The sequence below is a fragment of the Protopterus annectens genome, chromosome 6.part0 (assembly GCF_019279795.1).
Source record: "Protopterus annectens isolate FY-2018-M chromosome 6.part0, PAN1.0, whole genome shotgun sequence".
Lineage (NCBI taxonomy): Eukaryota > Metazoa > Chordata > Ceratodontiformes > Protopteridae > Protopterus > Protopterus annectens.
The window spans coordinates 308,553,904-308,576,565 of record NC_056737.1 but is presented as its reverse complement, the minus strand read 5'-3'; the positions used below and the strand labels follow the sequence as shown (position 1 = coordinate 308,576,565).

Here is a 22,662-nt window from a genome sequence, read left to right as displayed (position 1 = left end):
AAAATGTCAAGCATGTCCATTTTTTTATGTGGGAAAACCGGATCGTAGATTAAAAGATAGAGTGGCTGAACATTTAAGAAGTATAAACCAACAAAAAGAAGATAATGCTTTAGCAAGACATGTCATATCTCGCCCTGAACAAAAATTTAAATTTAAGGTAATCCAACAAGTAAAACATGATACAAGAGGAGGACCCACCAGCTTATTATTAGAAAAAATAGAATTATTGTGGCAAATAAGGCTTAATGCATATATGTATCCAGGACTAAACGATAAATGTTCAATAATGTGTTTATTAAAATTGAGGAGTTTGGAGAGATAAATTCATAAGGTTTATAATAATATTTCATCACACTATTACATGTAAATCAACGCATAACCTTATTCACATTTGCATGTGTATTTTTACTAAAAGTACATACATATATTTATATTTACATTTTTAACTTAATGCTCATTAAATAATATAAAGATAAAACATATATATTTATAAAAGAATGAATTCATGTCCTGCTGTTATAAAAGAAAGGAATTATTAAAAATATTAAAAATAAAAGAAAAAATATGAGAAAAGAAAAATAAAGAAAAAAAATTTCAATATACATGATCAGAATGAAAGTTTTTTCTTCTATTTTGAATTAAATATATCACATCTATTCATTAGGTTACATTAACAATAATAATATAATATTTAAAATAATATGGTTAAATTAATGTATTTCTATAATTTTTAAACATAAGGAAAGAACTGTTTTTAGACCTTTCAGCTTATTATTATCATTTTATTCATTTTATATCAGTTTATTTTAAGCTGGAACAATGTACTTTCAATGTATGAAGTTTTTTTTGAATGTATATATCTTTAAAATTTTGATTCATTAGAAACGTGCCTTTTTTGGCGCAAAGTTTATATAAGGTTTGAATTTAATAGAGTGCTGATATTTCTGAAGAAGTCCTACAACATCGTAGGATGAAAACCGTGTTTTAATTAGTGCATTTGAAGTAATAAAATCGGCAGTAGTTTCACTGCTTGGTTTCCTGGCGTTTCTTTTTCTGGTTTATATTGGAAATAAGCGTACTTTGTCATTCATACCTGCATTTACTCGTACATTGCTCTCACTCTTCCAATCTCTCTCTCACATACATACACACACAGATTTGGGCAGCTAACTTATTTTTTAACGTTCTTTCCGACATTGTGGCAGTCTGTTCAAATCTAACATCTACCATCCTCATAGTGTACTACTGTTCTATTTAGTGTATCCTACAACTATAAATTATCTCTACTTGACTCCCAAGTAGACTATTCTATATCCGTATAGCTAAGCACTTGCTCCTACAGTACTTATCACCTCGATACAGCACTCTTGTTATAGAAAGTACCCCAAAAAAAGCAAACCCCATTTCTCGGTCACCCACATCCCCCAAAACCTTTTTGTAAGTTTTTCTGTCTATTCCTTCTAGCATGTCGAGGGATCAGTTGCTAATATCCTCTCCTGCTCAGCTGGTGAACCTGGGATTATTGAGGCAATGTTACAATTGCCTCATGTACACAGACAACCCTCTCCTCCTCCCACAAAACACAAATACATGCGAGAGATGCAACTATACGGCCAAACTGGAGGCTGAGCTCTCTCAACATAGGACTGGCAAGACCAGACAGGAGGAGAAGGTAACCACACACACAATAGACCCAGTCTCACATAATACCATCACAACCTCAAATCATACACATAAACACACAAAGACATACTCGGAGGCTCTGATCAAAAATCTACCAAAACAGCAGAGGCCACCAAAGCAGACACCCACACAACTACCACCTCAGAACACAACACCTGCATCACATAGACCACACAGTCAGAGTGTCAAGCAGTCACAGCCCTTAAGGCCAAACACTATGCCAGACACACTAGTCATTGGTGACTCCATAGTCAGACACACTGACGTCCGCTCACCAGACTGAGTAAGGAGAAGGTCACAGTAAGCTGCCTGTCGGGTGCTAGAATCCGCCACATAACGCATGCACTCAGGTCTCTCAACAGCAGGTACAAGTACGACTCAATCATTGTCCACGCTGGTGTAAACGACCTGAGACGTACTTCCCTGGACTACATGAAAAGAGACATAGAGGAGCTCTCTGATTATGTAGCCCAGGCAGGTATGACCCTGGCCTTGAGCAGTATCCTACCTTCACCAAGAATGATGCCACAATACAGAGATAAGATGATCAGCTTTAACAACTGGCTTAAACTCTGGTGTCATTCAAAGGGGATCCAATGTCTGTCTGCCTGGGATGACATGCTGGACAAGCCACGCTGCTTCGCAAGGGATGGCTTGCACTTGTCACCCTGGGATTCTGGATTTTGGCAAAGGCTCTTGCCACCCCATAGTGCCTTTTTAGGCAAGGCTCAAATTCTGAACCTACCACCCTAGAACAAAACAAAGAAAAAAACTAAGGGTAATGCTGCTCAATGCCAGAAGTCTCAACCTCAAGATGCACGCACTCGAGGCCCTTCTCAGTATGGAGAACATCGATGTCTGTGCTGTGACAGAAACCTGGTTCAAGGCTCCTGAGAGCACCCCAGCACTATCAGGTTTTACCTCATATCATGCGTTCCGGCCACAAAACCCGGACAATACCAAGAAAGGAGGAGGGGTATCCATATTCATCAAGGACACCCACACCTCAAGATTGGTGGCATCGCACGATGCATCGGAAACCATCCAGGTGCAATTAACCATAGGCAAGGCTGCTCTGCAAATTGTAGCATGTTACAGGCCACCCTCGCAAACTCAGGAACCTCACATGGCCTTCTTGAAAACACTGGAGGGGATAAATGTATCTCCGAACACCATCATACTAGGTGACTTCAACTACCCTAACACAGACTGGGAACACTACTCAAGCCCAAACACTCTAGCCCAAAAGTTCCTGGAATTCATAAACTCAAATGCCATGGAACAACTAGTCACCATCCCCACAAGAGGAGAGAACATACTTGATCTCATCATCACGAACATGGGAGCACAATGTTCAACGCCAGAAGTATACCCCTCACTGGTGAGATCTGATCACAAACTAATCTCGCTGGAGGTCCTCATCCCGCCCCACCGAAATGAAAAGACCACAGTAAAGAACTTCTCGAAAGCCGACTTCACACTTCTAAAGACTAGTGTGGTCTCCTTTAAGGCCCCTGAGCCGGCGGTTAACATTACTCAAACCGCTGAATCACTTAAAAATGCCTTCTACCAGCACCTGCAGGGCTGCATGGATCAGGCAATCCCAAGCAAAACAAAGACTCTTTGTACCAAAGGCAAGCGTCTAGTCTGGTGGACCCCAGCCATAAACAAACTCTACAATAAAAGGAGAAAGCTACTACAAGATAGAGCAAAATCCTTAAAAGGTAAGACACCGCTGATCACTATAAGTAAAAGCTAAGAGCTCTCATAAAATCATCCAAAGCTAATTTTGAGAAAAAAATAGCTAAGGACTCTAAAGACAACCATAAAGCATTCTTTAGCTATGTCAGAAACCTAGGAGGAAACTCCCAGATATGCTCAGAATTAGTTCAAAATGATGTGAAGATTACTGATCCTACAGACATTGCCAACATACTGGCTGACAGGTTCAGTGCAAACTTCTCCCACCCTCCCCGCCTAAAGAAGAGATATCTATACCAAATGATTGTAGCCCCCCAAACATCTCCAACGCTCAGGTGAGAACTGCTCTCTCCAAGGCAAAGAACACAGCATCCATGGGACCTGATGGTGTCCCCGGCTGTGTGCTCCATGAACTCAACGAGGAATTAAACCCACAGTTAGGACAGCTGTTTAATCTTAGTCTCACTTCCGGATACGTACCCAGGGAGTGGCGCACAGCGACTGTGGTCCCACTCCACAAAGGCGGTGCCTCCACCGACCCTGGAAATTACCGTCCCATTAGCTTGACAAGCCTGATCTGCAAAGCCATGGAAAGGATCATAATGGATCTCATAAATAAAGACATAGGGAATTTGCAGACTTTGGATCCAACCCAGTTTGGCTTTGTCAAAGGCAGATCATGCCTTTTAAACTTGGTTGACTTTTTTGAAACAGTCACCAAGGCCATTGACGAGGGAAAGGCAGTCCATACAGCCTACCTAGACCTGGCGAAGGCTTTCGATACAATGCCCCACTCGGGTATCATTGAAAAACTCATCAACTTAAATGTAAACCCATACATTACAAGATGGGTTGCAAACTGGCTGAGTGACAGAACCCACAGGGTCAGAGTTGCTGGCGCCATGTCAGACTCTAAGCCTGTCACAAGTGGTGTCCCACAGGGCTCAGTCCTGGGCCCACTCTTGTTTGGCATCTACTTTTCTGAAGTACAAGCAAACACAGGAGGGTTATGGCTGACAAAGTTCGCAGATGACTGCAAACTGGGCGCCATAGTTGAGAACACATCCGACACAGATATCCTTCAGAAGGGTCTCACAGAAACGGATAACTGGTGCCAGAGCCATGGCCTCAAGTTAAATGCCAAGAAATGCATAGTCATACCCTTCGGGAAAAATAAGGTTACCCCTAGCTACCATATAGGTGGCAATCCCCTGAACACAGAAGAAGTTATTAGGGACCTGGGAACCCAGGCTGACAGTAGCCTTTCATTCGACACTCATATTGCTAAAGTAGTTAGGAAGACCTTCTACATTGCCCACCTTATCATGAAGGGATTCACATCTAGATCAAGGGAAGTCATAGTCTCCCTATACTCATCACTCATCAGACCAATGATCGAGTACAATGCCCCATTCGGAATGTATCTGACCCGACACTTGCAGCAGTTGGAGAGGCCACAAAAGTTCCTCACCAATAGGATAAAGGGTCTCAAAAATCTGTCTTATGCTGCACGACTGAAAGAACTCCAGTTTTTTTCAGTTGCGTTCCGCTTGCTCAGAGGTGACCTATGCCTGACATACAAGGCCATGTCAAACCCAGATTTGATGAATATGCTTCATCTCAAAAAATCTAGATCCCTCAGAGCCACAAGGGCGGGTGACTTAAACCTCGACACGGTTATTAATAGGACGTGCTGGAGGGATAGATTCATCACCCAAAGACTCCCTATGCTGTGGAACAAAATCCCGGTTTATGTGAGGCAGAGCACCTCGCTGGCCTTGTTCAAGAGGAATCTTGACCAATGGATGGGAGATCGCAGATACACCCCAGGGGTTACCTCAGTGTCACTGCTCGACAGAGGCACAGCTAAATAATGGGCATAGTTTCTCCAAACTAAGGGGTGGCGTAAGCCACAAAACTATGGGCTAGGCTTATAAATGCCCTCGGGCAGATAGCCTAGTATGAACCTATGAACCTATGGGTTGTCCAAATGTCGGACGTCTGTAACCAGGGGACTACCTGTAATGTGAATCTCTGAGAACAATACATGCAGAAGAACATGCACGAGGGAATGAGGTTTAAGGGAAGAATGGAACTGAACAATTTATAAAATGCAGTGAAAGACTGCAAAAAATGAAATGTGTACACTGCATAAAAAATGAAATGTGTACACTGCATAAAAAGTAACTATGGTTTGGTTGGTTTTCTTTCATATTAATGTATGTGTAACTGCCACTCTTCTAATAGTAACTTAACATTCTTTTTTTAATAAAGATCAGGGATTTGCCACAAAACCACATGTTTTTACCTCAAAGAAGTAAAGGGGGAATATACTGCAAATAATTCATTCATCCCAAGGTTTTATTTTTAATGCGGTATTTCCCTTCTCCAGATCTTTAATGCTGTTCTTCAAACTTCAATTTCCTGATGCTGCAGAGCATCTGCTGTTGTACTTTGAACATTTTCCTGACAACTTTTATCTCAGCAGGTTGAAATTCTTCCCTAGTTTCTTCTCTTTTTATGTACAATAAAAGATGTTTTAATCATAGTTCTTTAGTACAGTCTCCTTCATGCTCATGAAAATAAATAAAAAGGCCCACAATGAGTTAAGGACAGAACACAGATGTATACATTTTAATTTATAGAAACACTTAAATGTGGGAGATGTAAATATTGCCCCTACATTAAAGGAGGGTGAATCTATCCATATTTACAAGTTTGGGAAGGTAAACAGCCCCAAGAACTATAACTGTATGACACACAGGCTAGTATACATAGCTCAGTGCAGAAATTGTTCCTGTATTTATATAGTCAAGACATAGATAGCCCTTAAGGACAGAATTTATGAACAATTCCATGATAGTAAGACCAAGGAACAGCGCAATACTTTATGGAGACACATAAGACTGGGAGCTACATTCATTTGAGTTTTTTGTAATAGATACTATTGAAAAAAAAGATAAAGGATGACCTTGAAAGATTAAATTGGAAGTTAAGGAACTGCAATGAGAATTAAGAACGCATAGCACTGGATCATGTGGCTTGACCAAATCAGCATCCATGGCATAAGTTCCTAAAATTAAATCCTTCGATTTCTAGGAGGTTAGAAATAAAAGTAAAATTAAAATATATGTTTCTACATTCTGTCCTTAACTCTTTGTGAGTCTATTTATTTTTTTATTCATTTATTTAATTTTAATGTTTAGGTTGATTTTTTTACACTGCTAAAAATATATAAAATACCCAAATTCCCCAATGTTAAAAGTGCAAGACTCGATATTAAATATTCATTCATTATACAAGACTTTATATTTATGAACAAGGTACTAAGCATTAATTATGTGGATGGGGTAAAGACAGAACAATTTACAATATGTTAAACTGATTCATTTAATTATAAAGATGTAATCGAAGGAAGGGGTTTGTGTTTCAAAAGGGTTACATGTGACTACGTGATTAACTCTGATGAAGTCCCATAATTAAGAGGGGACAAAAGCGCTTAGTTGGTGTATCCATGTTGACTGTAGTCAATAAACTGGTAGATTATCTAATAATTAATTTTATGGATTCTTTGTTGACAACTAGAGTTAATGGACTGGTGTTTCTGGTGTGAGGGTTCCGAAATCGGGGTTGGATTTTGGAGTTGTTCCTGTTCTGCTTCTGAGTTCATATATAAAACACACATGCATATATGCAATCTCACCTTCAACAGTCAGCATCCCCCTCAGTGACAAAAGCACAAAAGAAATTAATTTCACCCATTCCATATGACAAGTACATCCGCAATCCTTCAGCTGTCCACACACACATGTCCCCACACACTAGAAGTGTGTGTGTGTGTGTGTGTGTGTGTGTGTGTGTGTGTGTGTGTGTGTGTGTGTGTGTGTGTGTGTGTGTAAGCAATTAGTAATAAGTTTTATTTATTTATTTCACATTTATTGACCGGGAAAGTCTGACTAGGACAAAGTTTATTTTCAGCAAAGCCCCGGGGAGAAACATGCCAGATGCAGGTCTTTGGAATGTGGGAGGAAACCGGAGTACCTGGAGGAAAACCACATGAATGTAGGGAGGACATGCAGATTTCGCACAGAAGGTACCCCAGCCGAGAATCGAACCGGAGAGCCTCTTGCTGTGAGGCAACAACGTTAATGCTGCACCACTGTGCAGTTAGGTAAAAGAGTTCTCAGTACCACCACAAAGCACATTACCAATATGCTAGCCCCAAATCAGTACCTTAAACCACAGTAGCTAGCCCAAGTCAGTACTTTAAACCACAGCAGCACTGGGCTAACCACAAACATGACTTGGTATGCTAGCCCCAAGCACCCATCTTAAAGTACTCTATCCTCAATTATAGCTACTTCAAAAATCCCAGAGACAGTGCCACTGTCTTTAGTTACTATGGAACCAGTCTGCTGATTCCACTCCAAATCTAACACCACTTAATCCAGGAGTCTGGATAATTTACCAGTCTGCCTCATTAAAAGTATCAAACATGGCCCATAGGAACACCTACTAAGCCTCTCCGCCAGGTACATTCTTAAAGATTGTTAACCAGACATATAATGCCATTACACAAGCAAGACCCAATCACAAGCCTTGATGATGTACAGCTGAGCAAGTTCTACTTGTCAACAGTAGATAACTGACTGTCCCACCGAATGAGTGGCATATGGATTCTATGACTGCACAAACCCACACTGGTTAGCTTTCCAGAGATCAGAATTCCCTGCTTTGACTTCCTGTGACAGGGAGTTGGCTAATCCTTTCTAATCAGGGAAGCCTAACCTCTATCACAGAAAGTCAGCTGTTCAGGCTTTTAATGCTAACCAAAAAAAAAAAAAAAAAAAAGAGGAGGAGGATAAGATGCAAGAATTGCCAGAAACCAACTAATATGTTAACAAAATTAACTCCCCAAGTGATGTTAACATCTTACAGAAAAGCCTCACAGAGACCAATGACTGGTGTCAGAACCATGGCCTTAAGCTCGATGCCAAAAAATGTGTCATCCCCTTTGGGAAAAACCCGGTTCCCATGAATTACCACATCGATGGTAGTCCACCGAACACAGAAGGCATCATAAGAGATCTGGGAACACAGGCTGACAGCAACCTCTCTTTTGACCACCACATTGGCACTGTGGTCAGAATGTCCTTCGATGTGGCACATCTGATTACTAATGGTTTTGTATGCAGGAAGAAAAAGGTCAATATCTCCCTCTAATCTTCCCTCATTAGGCCAATCGAGTACAATTCCCCATTTACCATGTACCTCACTAGACACCAACAACAACTGGAGAGGACGCAAAAATACCTCACAAAGAGGATTTTAGGCTTAAACACTTGTCCTATATGGACAGACTCAAAAAACTCCCAACTATTCTCGGTCTCATATCACCTACTTAGAAGCTATCTCTGCTTGACTTACAAAGTCATGTCTGACCCAGCTCTGTTATAAATGCTGCATGTAAAAATATCCCAATCCCTCCCCACTATACGCTCCAGAGACCTCAACCTCATTACCCCAATCAACAGAACAAGCTGGAGGGACAGGTTCATAACCCAGAGACTGCCCATGCTATGGAATAGACTTCCCATACAGTTCATGCAGAGCGTCTCACTGGCCCTCTTCAAGATGAATGGATGGGAAATAGAAAATTCACTCCGGGGATCACTCCAGTGGCTCTACTCGACAGAAGCACTGGGAATTAAGGTCGGGTGGCACAATGCCAGGGTAATCCTATGGGCTAGGCTTGTAAAGGCTCTGGGGCCATTAGCCTAGTACACACCTATGAACCTATATATATATATATATATATATATATATATATATATATATATATATATATAGATATATACACACACACATATACATACACACACAAACACACATATATAAAAATGGGGACTGTGGGTGGTTGCCACCACATGGGCAGTGTGAAATTTGAACATCACCTGTTATAGCTAAGTCGGGCTTACACAACTGAATTATGTTAATCATTCACACTGTTGTTAGTGGCATATGGGTTGGTAAAAACTCTACCTGGAAAGAGAATAAGGATTCAGGAAGCCCTGGTGAATGCTCCTTGCAGAGCCTACTCTGGAGCCTGAGAAAAATCCAGTTTGCAGTGATATGTCCTAGTATGAAGAGAGGACTAGGTTGATGACTATAGAATGCTTCTACAGTCCACTCTCTTCTAATATGCCACCAAAGAGTATAAAGCTGTGGTGGAATGTGCCTTAACCTTGCCTAGAACACATTTAACATAATGGGACAAAAAAAATACACAATAGCAGAAGACAACCAATGAGCAATCATTTGCTTACAGACAGGGTGGCACTTCTTAGTCCCAGAAGTGGAAAGGAGCAGCTGTTCAGCTTTCCTGAAGGGCTTAGTTCTGTCACAGTAGTGCCCAAGCTGCCTGTGCATATCCAAGGTATGCAGAATCTTCTCTCCATTGTTTTTAGTTTCCAGAAAAAAAAAATGTAAGATAGTACTCTCATTCAGGGTAAATTCAGAAACAAGTTTTATCATTAAAGATTGAATAGTGTGTAAAATAACCCTGTCCTTGTGGGAAATCATATAAGGTTAGCCCGCCATGACAGCCTGCAGCTCAGAGATTCACCTTGCACAGCAATAAGCAAAACAGTTTTCCAAATAATGAACTTTAAATCAGTTTGAAAGGTAGGTTCAAAACAAAACAAAGTCAGTTATTCAAAAACAAAGTTAAGATCCCAAGAAGGAAGAAGAATTTGCTTTTGAGAGGGTCTCAAGTGCAACACTCCTTTAATAAACTGACCACAAAGAGAGACAAAAGAAGAGAACACATGGGCAGACCAGCTCAAACGGCTGCAAGATGTACCTTGATAGATGCGTAAGAATAAGCCACCATTGAGTAGCTCACAAATATTTTAAAACTAGAGGGGTAGACAACAACGGGGCCATTCTGTTATGGGTTGGGCATAACCTAGAAAACATCTTCCACTTGTAAACACAAGATATTCTAAGTGTAGGTTTTCTTCCTTCAATAATTGCTGCACATCCTCTATGGAAACAGGATCTAAAAGATATCATGATAGAATCATCTAGGCTGTCAGTTGCAATTGCTCTAAGCTTGGGTGCACCAGTCCCTGCTGACACTGTGTGAGCAGATCCAACGTGTGAGAAATCTTGCAGAAATTGCCCTGTTCCAATTACATTAAAAGGGAAAAACAACTTTTCCCGAGCCAAAAAGGGTCAACCACAATGATCTTTGGTAATTCTTTCTGAATCTTCAGAATTACCTTTGGTATCAGTGAGAAAGGTAGAAATGCATTAAGGAATATGGCCATCCAAGTAAATGAAAAAAGTGTCTGTCTTCCAAGCATGGCTGCAAGGATGTCTCAAACAGAATTTTTCAAACTGTATGTTTTGAAAGCTATTTGCAGTGTTTCCCACATCTGCAACAAATCCTGGAAAAAGGAAGCCCTGGGTCCTGAGTTTTCACATGCCCAGGTCCATATGGGATTTGCTTAGTCTACCTGCTACTATGTTTTGCTCTGATGAGATGAATGAGGCTATGAAGCAAGCTCCTAAGCCAACACAGCAAACTGGCAAAGAGGGTTTGACCTTGCAACCCCCTTGTCTGTTCAGGTACCACGACTGTGGTGTTGTCTGTAACCACTCAAAGGGGACATGGAGACCATAAGCGAACTTTTAAGGTCTGAAACACTGCTAACATTTGACAATTATTAGGCTTGTAGCATCCAAAGGACCCAATTCACCTTGCACCTAAACTCCCCTGGACACTTCTCCCCATGCAAAATCTGTTTGGACTGATTGAACTGGGGTTTGGCAGGAGAAGGGAAGGCCTGGATTGAGAGCCATCTATTCCTTCGACCACTGTAATTCTCTTTTCACAAATTCCAGCACTGGTATCAGGAACTCTGAGGGATGCAGGTACTGGGACTAAAAAAATACCACTAAATCCTACTCATCTGGAATCTGGTCAGTGACATAATGAACACGTTGATGCCATGAGGCCTAGAATTTTAAGGAACTCTATTGCAGAGTAAGCATCTTGAAAAGAGAAATCCCTGAAAATGTTCTGATAAGTCAGGACTTTGTCTTCTGGTAGAAAGGCCATTTTTTCTGTGTCTATCATATACCCTAGGAAGACAATTCTTTATGAGGGAATGAGACAGGACTTTTATAGGCTCAACTTGAAGCCCATGTAAGATAGAATGGTCGAGACCTTGTATAATGATTCTAAACACCTGGAAACAGACTATGCACAAATCAGCCAGTCAACTAAATAAGGGAAAATGTGGAAGTCCTGAGTCCTGCAGTAAGCAACCACTGGAGGCAAGCACTTTGTGAATACTTTAGGCCCATTACATAAATATGTAGTTTAATGCAAACTGTAAACAAAACACACCAAGCCAAATCTTGCTCATTTCAAATGCTTGCATTTTATTTTAGATTTTGAGAAGGTCTGTATCTGTACACTACAACATATATTTTTAGTAAATGAATGCCCAAATCACTTTTCTGATCTGCAGCACAGGATTAATGGCTTTTCTATGGTTTGAAGGAGACTCACTGAAACGGTCTGAAAATCTATGATCAAGCACCCAGACAGCAGTCAATAAGGCCTTCTCTCAGTCTCTCTACTGGGGTCTATTCAAGTTGTTCTGTTGTCCACAATATTTATTAAAGATCAAATGCACAGTTTTTTTAACATCTTTTTTTTTTGTTGTTGTAATTATACCCTCGTCTTGTAAAGAGGGCTTTCATATTCTAGAATGTGTGCATTTTACTTTAGTTACTTCAGTTAACCCATATTTATTAAGTTTAATAAACTGGTGTTTGCTTACTGTATGCTAAGGAACTGTCCCATTACATCCCAATTCCATGCCACCCAGCCCACACCACCTGATTACGCATTAGAGGGGAGAAACAGTTCTGTAGTGGATTAGCATGTTTTCTGTAGTCTGCAGTATATTTTATTACAAATTAAACAATGCGGCACAATCAGTCAGTCAAAAAATTAGTTTTAGACTAAAAAAGGGGCTTGAAAAATCACAAAAGTGAACAACTTACCAGGAGCTGGTAAAAAGAAGACCTCCTAAGCGAAGCGGCAAACGAGATCTGGGTACTTACCGCCTTGCATCATGGGATATGGGGCTGCCTCGAGCTGGTAGAAGAAACTCTCGAGCTTAGCAAGTGCCGAGTCGGAGCCGAGGGATCGGCTCCGAACCCATCAAGCAAGAATGAAGGCGAGATTGACAACTTAACATTAAGCAGTTATGTTTAAGTGGAAGTAACAAAAATAAGATGGAAAAGGATACGATTCTTAGTAAGGTGAATAATGCTTGGCATACAGTGCAATAAAACAATGCAAATTCTCCATTACTTCACTTTTTGACTTTAGTTCCATCCTCTACCTGCTTGCTGCACTAGCACTAATAAAATGTTTGGTTTCATTTATGCAAATCACACATACAATTTTAATGTTTTTTCCTACAGTTTGTTGCCATACTACAGAGATAACTGACTTGCACAGATTACAAACTGGTTTCTCTTAGTTCAGTGGTCCCCTGTATCATCTAGAGTGTAACTGTTTGGATTACCTTCAGATTTTGTATCAAATCAACTAGATCTACACTGAAAATCAGTCTTGTAATAACCCTTCTTCTACCACATACATTATTTTGCATAGTTTACTCCCTTTAAATGCTATGTACTTCTCTGCTCTTCCACATCTACTCTTTACCACTACCGTTCAAATAAGAATTTGGAATTTTATCCTCCGCAGGACTCCAATGAAATAACAAATGTGAGCACGTATACTAAATAAAGACTCACCTGAGATTCCTGTATTTGAGAAAGCTTTTTCTTCTCCTGTTCTTCCTCGTGTTTTTTTTTTTTTTCCTTTTTTTCTTTCCTCTTTGCTGTTTTTAGTTTCTTCTTTATCTCAAACCTGCAGATTAAAAATGGTGAAATGGTGCTCAAAACTAAAAACAGGATGCATTTTTCAAACCAAATAGTTAACTTATTGAGACATAAGGAATACACTATAGCAATGCAAGTAAAGTTACCATAACAGCAGATGTTTGAATGATCACTACTGCAGTATCCTTCGCTATATCAGTTCTATCCTGCACAGGATGCAACAGTCAGACAGTTTCCAAAGCTTATGGGCCAACTCCACTCACCCATACAAACCTTTCAAGAAAAGGCTAGAGCCCTGAAAGAGGACAACGTTAGGTAAATAAAATTCAAAGTCCACACACTGGCAAGAAAGAAAAAGTAAGGGGGATACAGGGTGGGAGCTGCAACTGCTGTAGTGATCATTCAAATATCTACTGTTATGCTAAGTTTACTTCACTACTGTACTATATTCATCACTTGATCACTGCTGCAGCAGCCCTGCCTAGGGAATGTGTCATTCTAGAGAAAGTAGCTCAGTCAAGCCTAAATACTTTGAAAAAGTTTAGTGTAAAGCACTTAGGGTAATAGTGAAGGATTCACTTCTCTCTACTGTTGTATGACCTCAGAGTGGTATAATTCAGTTTGGAGGTACAGGGGGTAGAGCGTAGTTTTTTTTTTTTTTTTAAGATTGTTTGGAGTAAATGCTTTTAGCAAAACTTTTTCTGTGAATATGAAACAGATCGAACTACTGATCTATCAACATAGATCCACTTGGCTCTATTAGTAGAATATCAGAGCTTATATGGACTGGAAGGGAGGAGGCTAAGGGTCCAGGAGCATCTGGAGAATGGTATATATAGTGGATCAAGTTGTTCCCTCTACAATACTAGCATCCAACCCTTTCCAAAAAGCCACACATGAAGCAAGGGCTGGTAGAAGGAGCCCTAACCCTGCCAAGAATTGCCTTGTTGTGGTAAGTATATCAAAAGACAATAGATGAAGCAACCACTTAGAAATATTCTGCTTTGAAGCAGTTTCTCTATTATTATTATTATTATATGTTTTTTTACCTTTACAAGAAATGAACAATTGATTAGAATTGCTAAATGATTTTGTTCTTCAAGAAAGAAAAATGTTATAAACCTACCATAACATTCCATGTTAGTTGTCTTCATCTCACCTTCTTTCTTGCTGGTTGGGATCGGAGCCAATCCTTGGCTCCGACTCGGCCATCTTCTATAGCTCGAGAGCTGTTTACTGGCTCGAGGCTACCCCTTATCCCATGATGCCTAGCGCTAGCTACCCAGACCTCGTTTGAAATAGCTAACCCAGACATAGCTATAGAAAGGATCCCTCCAAACAAAAGGTTAAGCATACCTGTACTATTCTCTAAGTCAGTAGAGGAAACAAACCAGAGAATACTCAGCCAGTAAAACTTGACGTCCTCTCGGTCCAATAGGATAGGGGGATGGAGGGGGGACGCAAGAAAAAAGGCGAGATGAAGACAACTAACATGGAACGTTACGGTAGGCACATAACTTCTTTATGTTAAGTTGTCAATCTCGCCTTCATTCTTGCTGGTTGGACAGCGTCTCTAGCACTTGCAATACAATCCTGGGTGGCTCATTGGAACAGACTCTTCAGAACAGTGGAACCAAAGTTAGCTCTACTCCTGGAGACCAAATCCAACTTGTAATGGGAAATAAAGGTATGAGGATTTGCCCACGTAGCGGTGGCACAGATAGAGTCCATGGGCAACCTATACTGGAAGGCTACAGAGGTGGCTAAGGCCCTAGTAGAATGACCTTTCGGTTTGATAGGCAAGTCTTTGTTCCTTAGTTGATAGAGAAAGGTAATAATGTGAAACAACCACCTGGATAAGGTCACTTTGGAAACTGGGAGACCCAGTTTGCCTCGAGCATAGGAGAGGAACAGTTGGTCAGACTTCCTAATATCCTTCGTCCTATGCAGGTAGAAACGCAATTGTCTATGGACATCCAATTGATGTAACTTGTATTCTGCCTTGTTGGTGTGGTTAGGAAAAAACACAGGTAGGTCTATAGACTGATTCAAATTATTTTCTGAGCAGACTTTCGGAAGAAAGGAGGGATTAGTCCTCAGAGCAACCCTGTCCTTATGAAATACTAAGTATGGAGGACGGGCACATAATGCTTGAAGTTCAGAGACTCGTCTGGCTGAAGTAATAGCTACCAGAAAGAGAGTTTTCCAAGACAGAAACTTAATGGAGCAGGACGCTGCAGGTTCAAAGGGGGACATAATCAAGGATGTTAGTACCAGATTAAGGTCCCAAGGAGGAGGGGGATCTCTCAATGGGGGATCTCTCAATGGGGGTCTAAGGAGAGTAGTACCTCTTAGAAAGGCTTTACATAGCTTATAAGACATAATGTTTGCATTAGACCACCCAATATGAAAATGTGAAATGGCCGCTAATTGAACTCTGATCGTAGCAAAAGTGGTCCCCAAATGAAAGAGTTCTGTTAAGAACTCCAAGATTTCGTGGAGAGGAGCTGTGAAGGGTTCATAGGTTGGTACTGGGCTATCTGCCCGAAGGCATATATTAGCCCAGCCATGCATATATTAGCCCAGCCACGTTGTGCGGTATTCACCGCCCCTTTAGTAGTTCCCTAGACCCTTGTACTAGCAGCTAGTATGTTCCTGGCCTGTGCCCAACAAGAGAAACATTTCCATTTACTAGCATAAGTCCTTCTAGTGGCAGACTTATGGGAGGAGACAATAATGTCGCGTACTGCCGGGGAAATGCTGGGAAGCCTGGCTAAGGTTGGAAGTGGAGCAACCAAGCTGTAAGCTGGTGTGTTTGAAGTGATTGATGCAGCCCTCCTGATTGATGGATCAGTAGGTCTGGAATTGGATCCAGAGTCCAGGGCTGCTCGATAAGGTAACGGTGCAGGAATGGAAACCATATCTGTCGAGGCCAGTAGGGGGCAATGAGGATCATCTTGCAACACAACGAAATTGCTTTCTGTATGAGTTTTGGTATCAGGGGAAATGGAGGGAAGGCATAAAGAAGTCCCTGGGGCCAATCGTGGACTAGAGCATCTCTGGGAGAGTGACCTGGAAGAAGGGAGAAGTAGTTGCTGCATTTGGTGTTGAAGGGGGTGGCAAAAAGGTCACAGCAAGGCTGTCCCGATTTGAGGAAGATCAGATCCGCAACTACCTGACTTAGAGACCACTCGTGAGGCATTAGAATAGCTCTGCTGAGCCTGTCCGCTATGACGTTGGACGTCCCAGGGATGTGCGTCGCAATCAGAAATCGTTGGGAGGAAGTTGCCCACTGCCAGAGTCTGAGCGCTTCTCAACATAGGGGGTAGGACCTGGTTCCGCCCCGCTTGTTGATGTACCACACCACTGACATGTTGTCCGATTGTATTGTAATGGTCCCAGAAGGGAGAGAGCCCTGACGAGATTGCAACGCTAGGAGCATGGCTCTCATTTCTAGGACGTTTATATGCAGATGGTACTCATGCCCCCCCCCCCACCCTATTAGGGAGGCGTCGGTGGTCGCTGTAGCAACCGGAGGGGGCTGAACGAAGGGTCTGCCCTGAGTCACTAGAGGGGAGACCATCCACCAGGAAAGGTGTCTTTTGCATGCTTTTGTAATCATGATCACATGAGACATGGGGAGCTGTTGGAAGGACCACTAAGTGAATAGAAGCCACTGAAGGGTTCTCATGTGAAAGCGGGCCAGGGGTATCAGAAGAATTGCCGCTGCGATAGTGCCTAGAGTTTGAAGGACATACCTGACTTGTACCCTTTTGCATTGCATGAGGAATTGAACTTGCTGGCGAATTGTGGTCACCCTGTCTGAAGGTAGCTTTGCGTACATGCTTCTTGTGTCTAAGTCTGCTCCTATATAAGTAATAGACTGACAGGGCAACAAGGCAGATTTTTTGAAATTTATAGTAATGCCTAGCTGAGAGCAAACTGAAATTGTATAGACCCTGGCTTGAAGAAGTTGACGCCTGGTAGTAGCAGTGAGGAGCCAGTTGTCTAGATATGGAAACACCTGGAATCCTCAACGCCTCAGGTGAGCCGTGACCACTGCAATACATTTGGTGAACACCCTGGGAGCTGTGGTGAGACCAAAGGGCAGAGCTCTGAACTGGTAATGACTAGCTACCAGCCGGAAGCAAAGGCATCTCCTGGAGCATCTGTCCATCTTGATACGATAGTACGCATCCTGGAGATCTATGGAGCACATCCAATTGTCCTGACCCAGAAAGGGTAGAATGGACTGTAGCGTGACCATCCAAAAAGTACAGTTTTGTACCTACCATAAATGTAGATGTCCGATAGGTATGCATCTGCAGTCATAACATATGGGTTGTCCTGCCTCAGGCAGCCCTTCGGTCGGCCGGATTCCAAAGTGTGGGTCTGGCCTCGGCTGATGTCGCACTTTCTCCGACGTCAGAGCGTCTGGGGTATAAAAGCATCAGCCGACGCCATTTTCCTCAGTTTTTCTTGCCCCAGATGCCAGGTGCCCTCTAGGAAGGTTAAATTTGGATAAATGCTGAAAAGTTCCAAACATTTGCAAATTATATACATGAATAAACAAACAAATACACAATAATAGATTCCCCCAGCTAGTTAAAAGAGGGGTAAGCACCCTAGGAATACTACAGAGGGGAAGGAGGGAGGGTAATCCTGACTGCAGATGCATACCTATCGGACATCTACATTTATGGTAGGTACAAAACTGTACTATGTCCTTCAAGGATGCATCTGCAGTCATAAAATATGGGTAGAATACCATAGCCAATCTGGGGGAGGAGGTACTAAGAGAAGGATGGTGTAGTTAAGATCCCCTGCAAGACTGCAGTTGCAAACCCTGCTCTGGATCTAGAGTATAAAGGTAGATTGTAATGCTTGGCAAATGTATGCACGGAGCTCCAAGTAGCAGCTTCTAAAATGTCCTTGGTAGCCACTCCCCGTAGGAAAGCTGTAGTGGTGGCCGTGGCCCTTGTGGAGTGAGGCCTGATATTTTCAGGAACTGTCTTTCCATGAAAGGAGTAGCAAAAGCGAATGCAATTTCCTATCCATTTTGAAATTGTCTGTTTGGAAATTGCTCTTCCTTGCACCTCAGTTGCATATGCTACAAAAAGTTGGTCAGTTTTTCTGCTAGTTTTTGTTCTGTCCAAATAGTAGCGTAGCTGTCTGTGTATATCCAGGGTGTGCAAAAGTTTTTCCCCTTTATTCTGTGGATTAGGGAAGAACGTAGGCAAGTGAATAGCTTGGTTCAAGGATACCCTAGATACCACCTTTGGCATGAGAGTAGGACTGGTTCTTAGTGACACTCTATCCTGGTGAAAAATAAGAAAAGGCTGCACTGCCATTAACGCTTGTAACTCACATACTCTTCTTGCTAAAGTGATTGCCAGAAGGAATGCAGTTTTCCAAGATAGAAACTGTAGATCCGCTGATGCTGCTGGTTCAAAAGGGGGTAGTGTCAGTTTTTCCAGCACAAAATTGAGATCCCAGGCAGGTAGAGGGGGTGTTATTGGAGGTTTAACATTTTTGATTCCTCTCAGAAATTGTCTGAGGAGAGGGTGTGAGAAGATGGGTGGATCCACATTGTATTCTGCTGAAATTGCTGAAGCATGAATCTTAATGGAAGAATAAGACAGGCCATTGTGGAACAATTCTGCTAAGTATTTTAGGATATGTGCTAGGTTTGCCACTGTGACATCTGTGCCCTTTGATGTGCTCCAAATGAGAAATCTCTTCCATTTAGTTGAGTATGTCTTCCTTGTGGAAGGCCTGCGAGCCTCCAGGATAATGTCCTTCACCCTCTGAGATAAAACAGTTTGATTGGAATTTAAGGAATTTTCCAGGCAGTTAGCTGCAATGTTTTCAAGTTGGGATGCAGGGTCTTGAAATTGTTCTGCGTTAGAAGAAGAGGCCATAGGGGGAGAGGCCATGAATTTGCCTGAGACATGCTTCTCAATAGTGGGTACCAGTGTTGTCTTGGCCAGTCTGGAGCTATTAGTATCACTTTTGGCTGTTCCTCCCTGATCTTCAGTAGAACGCTGTACATCAATGGGAGAGGTGGGAAGGCATATACTGTTAGGGCATTCCAGCTGAAAGTGAGAGAGAGTCCACCCTCCAAGCTTGTGGGTGGTATGTCCTTGAGCAGAATGTCTTCAGTTGGTGGCTGAGTGGGGAGGCGAACAGATCTATCTCCGGCATTCCCCATGTCTTTGTTATGAGTTTGAAGATGTCTGGGTGCAGCATCCATTCATGCGCATCCATGGTAGTTCTGCTTAAGCTGTCCGCTAGTGCATTTTCTTTTCCTGGCACGAATTGGGCCTGCAGATGGATATTGAGATTCAGGCATAGATCCCACAGATTCATAGCCATCCGGCATAGAGGGTAGGAATGTGTGCCTCCCTGTTTATGTACCACATGACCGTGGTGTTGTCTGTCCTTATTAACAGATGTCCTTGTTGGAGGAAGAGTTTGAATGCCTCGATTGCATGCCTCACTGCCAGCATTTCCTTTTGGTTTATGTGCATGCTTAGCTGCCCTTGAGGCCATAGGCCTTGGATGCATTTGTCCTCCATGTGTGCTCCCCATCCTCGGTCTGAGGCGTCCGTGGTGATGGTCTTGTTTTTGGTTTGTTGAAAGGCAACCCTCTGTTGGACTAGCAGGCCTGAGCCCACCACAGGAACTCCTTTTGAAGGCATGGAATGACTGGTATCATGGTTTCTAAACTGTGACTGTGTTGAGACCATACACTCCTTAGGTACCATTGTAATTTCCTCATATGTAGCCTGGCATGTGGGATTAAAATTATGCAAGATGCCATGTAACCCAGGGCCTGCAGGATTTTCCTTGCAGTAAGCTGAGTTTGTCTTGTCAGAGTCATGAAGTAATCTGGAAGTTGTTTTTGTTTTTCTTCTGTGGGAAAAGCCATCTGGGTGTTTGTGTCCAGATCTGCACCCAAAATGGTTATCCTTTGGGATGGTACTAGTCTTGACTTTTGGATGTTGACTGTGTATCCCAAGGCCTGTAGCAGGTGTATGGCATAGGCCAAGTCCTTTAACAATTTTTTCTTGTTGTCCGCTTGTATTAGGCAGTCGTCCAGGTATGGATAAATTTGAACTCCCTGTAGTCTGCAATGTGCAATTACTGATGCCAGGCATTTCGTGAATACTCTGGGCGCAGTAAATAAGCCAAAGGCAATGCTGAGAATTGATAATGCTCTGATCCTGCAAGAAATCTGAGGTGTCTTCTGCAATTTGGTCGGATAGGGACGTGCAGGTATGCCTCCTTGAGATCTAGAGTCACCAGCCAAGACTCCTTGCCCAACATGGGAAGAAGTTGCTGTAGGGTCAGAATTTTGGCACAATGAGGTAAGTGTTCAGTGCGGACAGGTCGAGAATAGGCCTCCATTGGTTTTCTTTTCTTGGTACAAGGAATAGTCTGGAGTAAAATCCTTGGCCTTGTTCTGAACATGGTACCTTTTCTATAGCATTCATCTGAAGTAAATTGCTGATTTGTCTTAAAGCCTCTGCCTTCTGATTTGGTGGAAGGTTTGGCATTCCGCTTCTTTTTGGCAAAGTGTGGAAGTGAAACCTGTATCCTTTGTCTATTATTTGCAATGTCCATGTATCCTTTGTAATGCAATGCCAGTTTTTTGAGAATAAAGCCAGCTTTCCGCCCAAGGGTGCTTCCAGTTGATCCCTGGTAGGCGGAATCAGAGTCAAGTCATTGGGTCTGTCCTGTAGTAGTGGTTGTAGTTGTAGCTGTTGCACTACTCCTCTGGTTGGCAGGCTGCCACTGACGTCCTCTGTAGGAGCCCTTCGAATGACCTCTGCCTCTAGGGCGTCTGTTCCTGCCTCTCTGGGCTCTGTTAGAGTCTGGAAAGGACCAATTCTTTGTAGGCCAGTTTCTGCTGAATCTCGGTGGTTGAACTTGCAGGAAATCTTTAACTGTTTGCACAGACTTTGCTTTTTCTTCAACCTTTTTTAGAATCTCCTGTGCAGGGGAGCCAGATAAATTTTGTTTCTCCATTGGAGCATCGAGGAGTTTAGCTTTGACATGGTCCGGCAAAGATTGCTCCTTCAGCCAGGCATGCCTACGAATAACTGCCCCAGTCATAGCTGATCTAAATGAAGCCTCCAGTGCATCATAGCCACATTTTAAGAAATGATTACTAACCTGTTTTGAGTTATGTACCAAATCCTGAAGGGATTTACGGTCTAAGGGTTCAGGAGAAGAAAGTTTCTTATTCAGTTCATCTAACAAATACTCTTGGTACTGTATCATATGGAATTGACAGTTTAATGCCCTGGCAGAAAGAGTTGCAGATGTATACACCTTCTTTCCCCATCTCTCTAAAGCTCTAGACTCTCTTTCAGAGGGTAGGGGATTTTTGGCAGTAGCGGCTGCGACCCCTTTAGGGCCCTGAGAAATAGTTTCTGGGTCTGCAGCATGGGCTTTATACAGATGGAAATGACAATCCGGGACCCTGTAATATCTGTCAGGTTTGGCAGGGGCCGGAGGAAGAGTATCAGGGGCTGTACTGACATCATTGTACACATCATCAATTACATTTAGAACTGGAGGTATAGCTAAGGGCCTATGCTGAGGCAAATGCAAAAAAGGTCCTTAACCTTTTTCTAGAATCAGAGAAATCCTGACCTTGCCATTGAAAGTGCTCTCTCATGGAGTGTAAGGTCTCCCCAAAGGAAAACTCTTCAGGAGGGAGGCGAAGGATAGATTCCTCTGCATCTGAATCCTCATAAGGCGTGTAAGCCCCTTCCTGGTGGTCTGACAAGTCAGATCCATCTGTGGAATCATCTGAGGAGTGTGGTTCAGAGGGGTCAGTCCTGGGCCTTTTGTCTGGAGGAGGTTGAGAGGCCCTGTCTGGGTGAGGTTGTGAACCCCTAATTAAGGAGATAAGGTCCTCAGCAAGGATGAAGATCTGAGAACTAGAGGAAGGCCTCTGGGATGTAGATTTGGCAAGCAAAGCTTTTGAAAGTTTGGCAGCTTTAGCCCTAGAAAAGGCCTTAATGGACATAGAAGCTGGGGGCCTAGCTGCCCCACGTGCAGGGGTAGAAATGTCCAAAGGTATGGTGTCGGACGATTCCTGAACACTAGCTTCGGTAGGTAGTTCTGAAGCCAACTCAGCCGGGGCCTCTCGGGCCTCGGTGGTCGGAAGTATGGTTTCGGAAGAAGGAATTGCCGAGGACTCTGTTTCGGCCGAAACCGAGACACTAGTGGTAGGCCTAGCCGTGGTTTCAGCCGAAACCGCGGGCCGCGAGTGTTGGTCCTTTTCCTTGCATTTTTTGACCATATGCGAAGTCGGAGTCTCCGACGGCATTT

General features: G+C 42.6%; 1 protein-coding gene across 1 annotated transcript in view; it reads right to left on the bottom strand.

Annotated features, from left to right (window-relative positions):
- The window catches only part of RTF1 (RTF1 homolog, Paf1/RNA polymerase II complex component), a 2,150,039-nt gene that overhangs the window by 1,784,046 nt on the left and 343,331 nt on the right, over nt 1–22,662 (bottom strand). Inside the window, exon 5 of the mRNA XM_044074060.1 lies at nt 13,231–13,345. Coding sequence (XP_043929995.1) covers nt 13,231–13,345 — 115 coding nt within the window. The remainder of the gene's footprint in view (nt 1–13,230; nt 13,346–22,662) is intronic.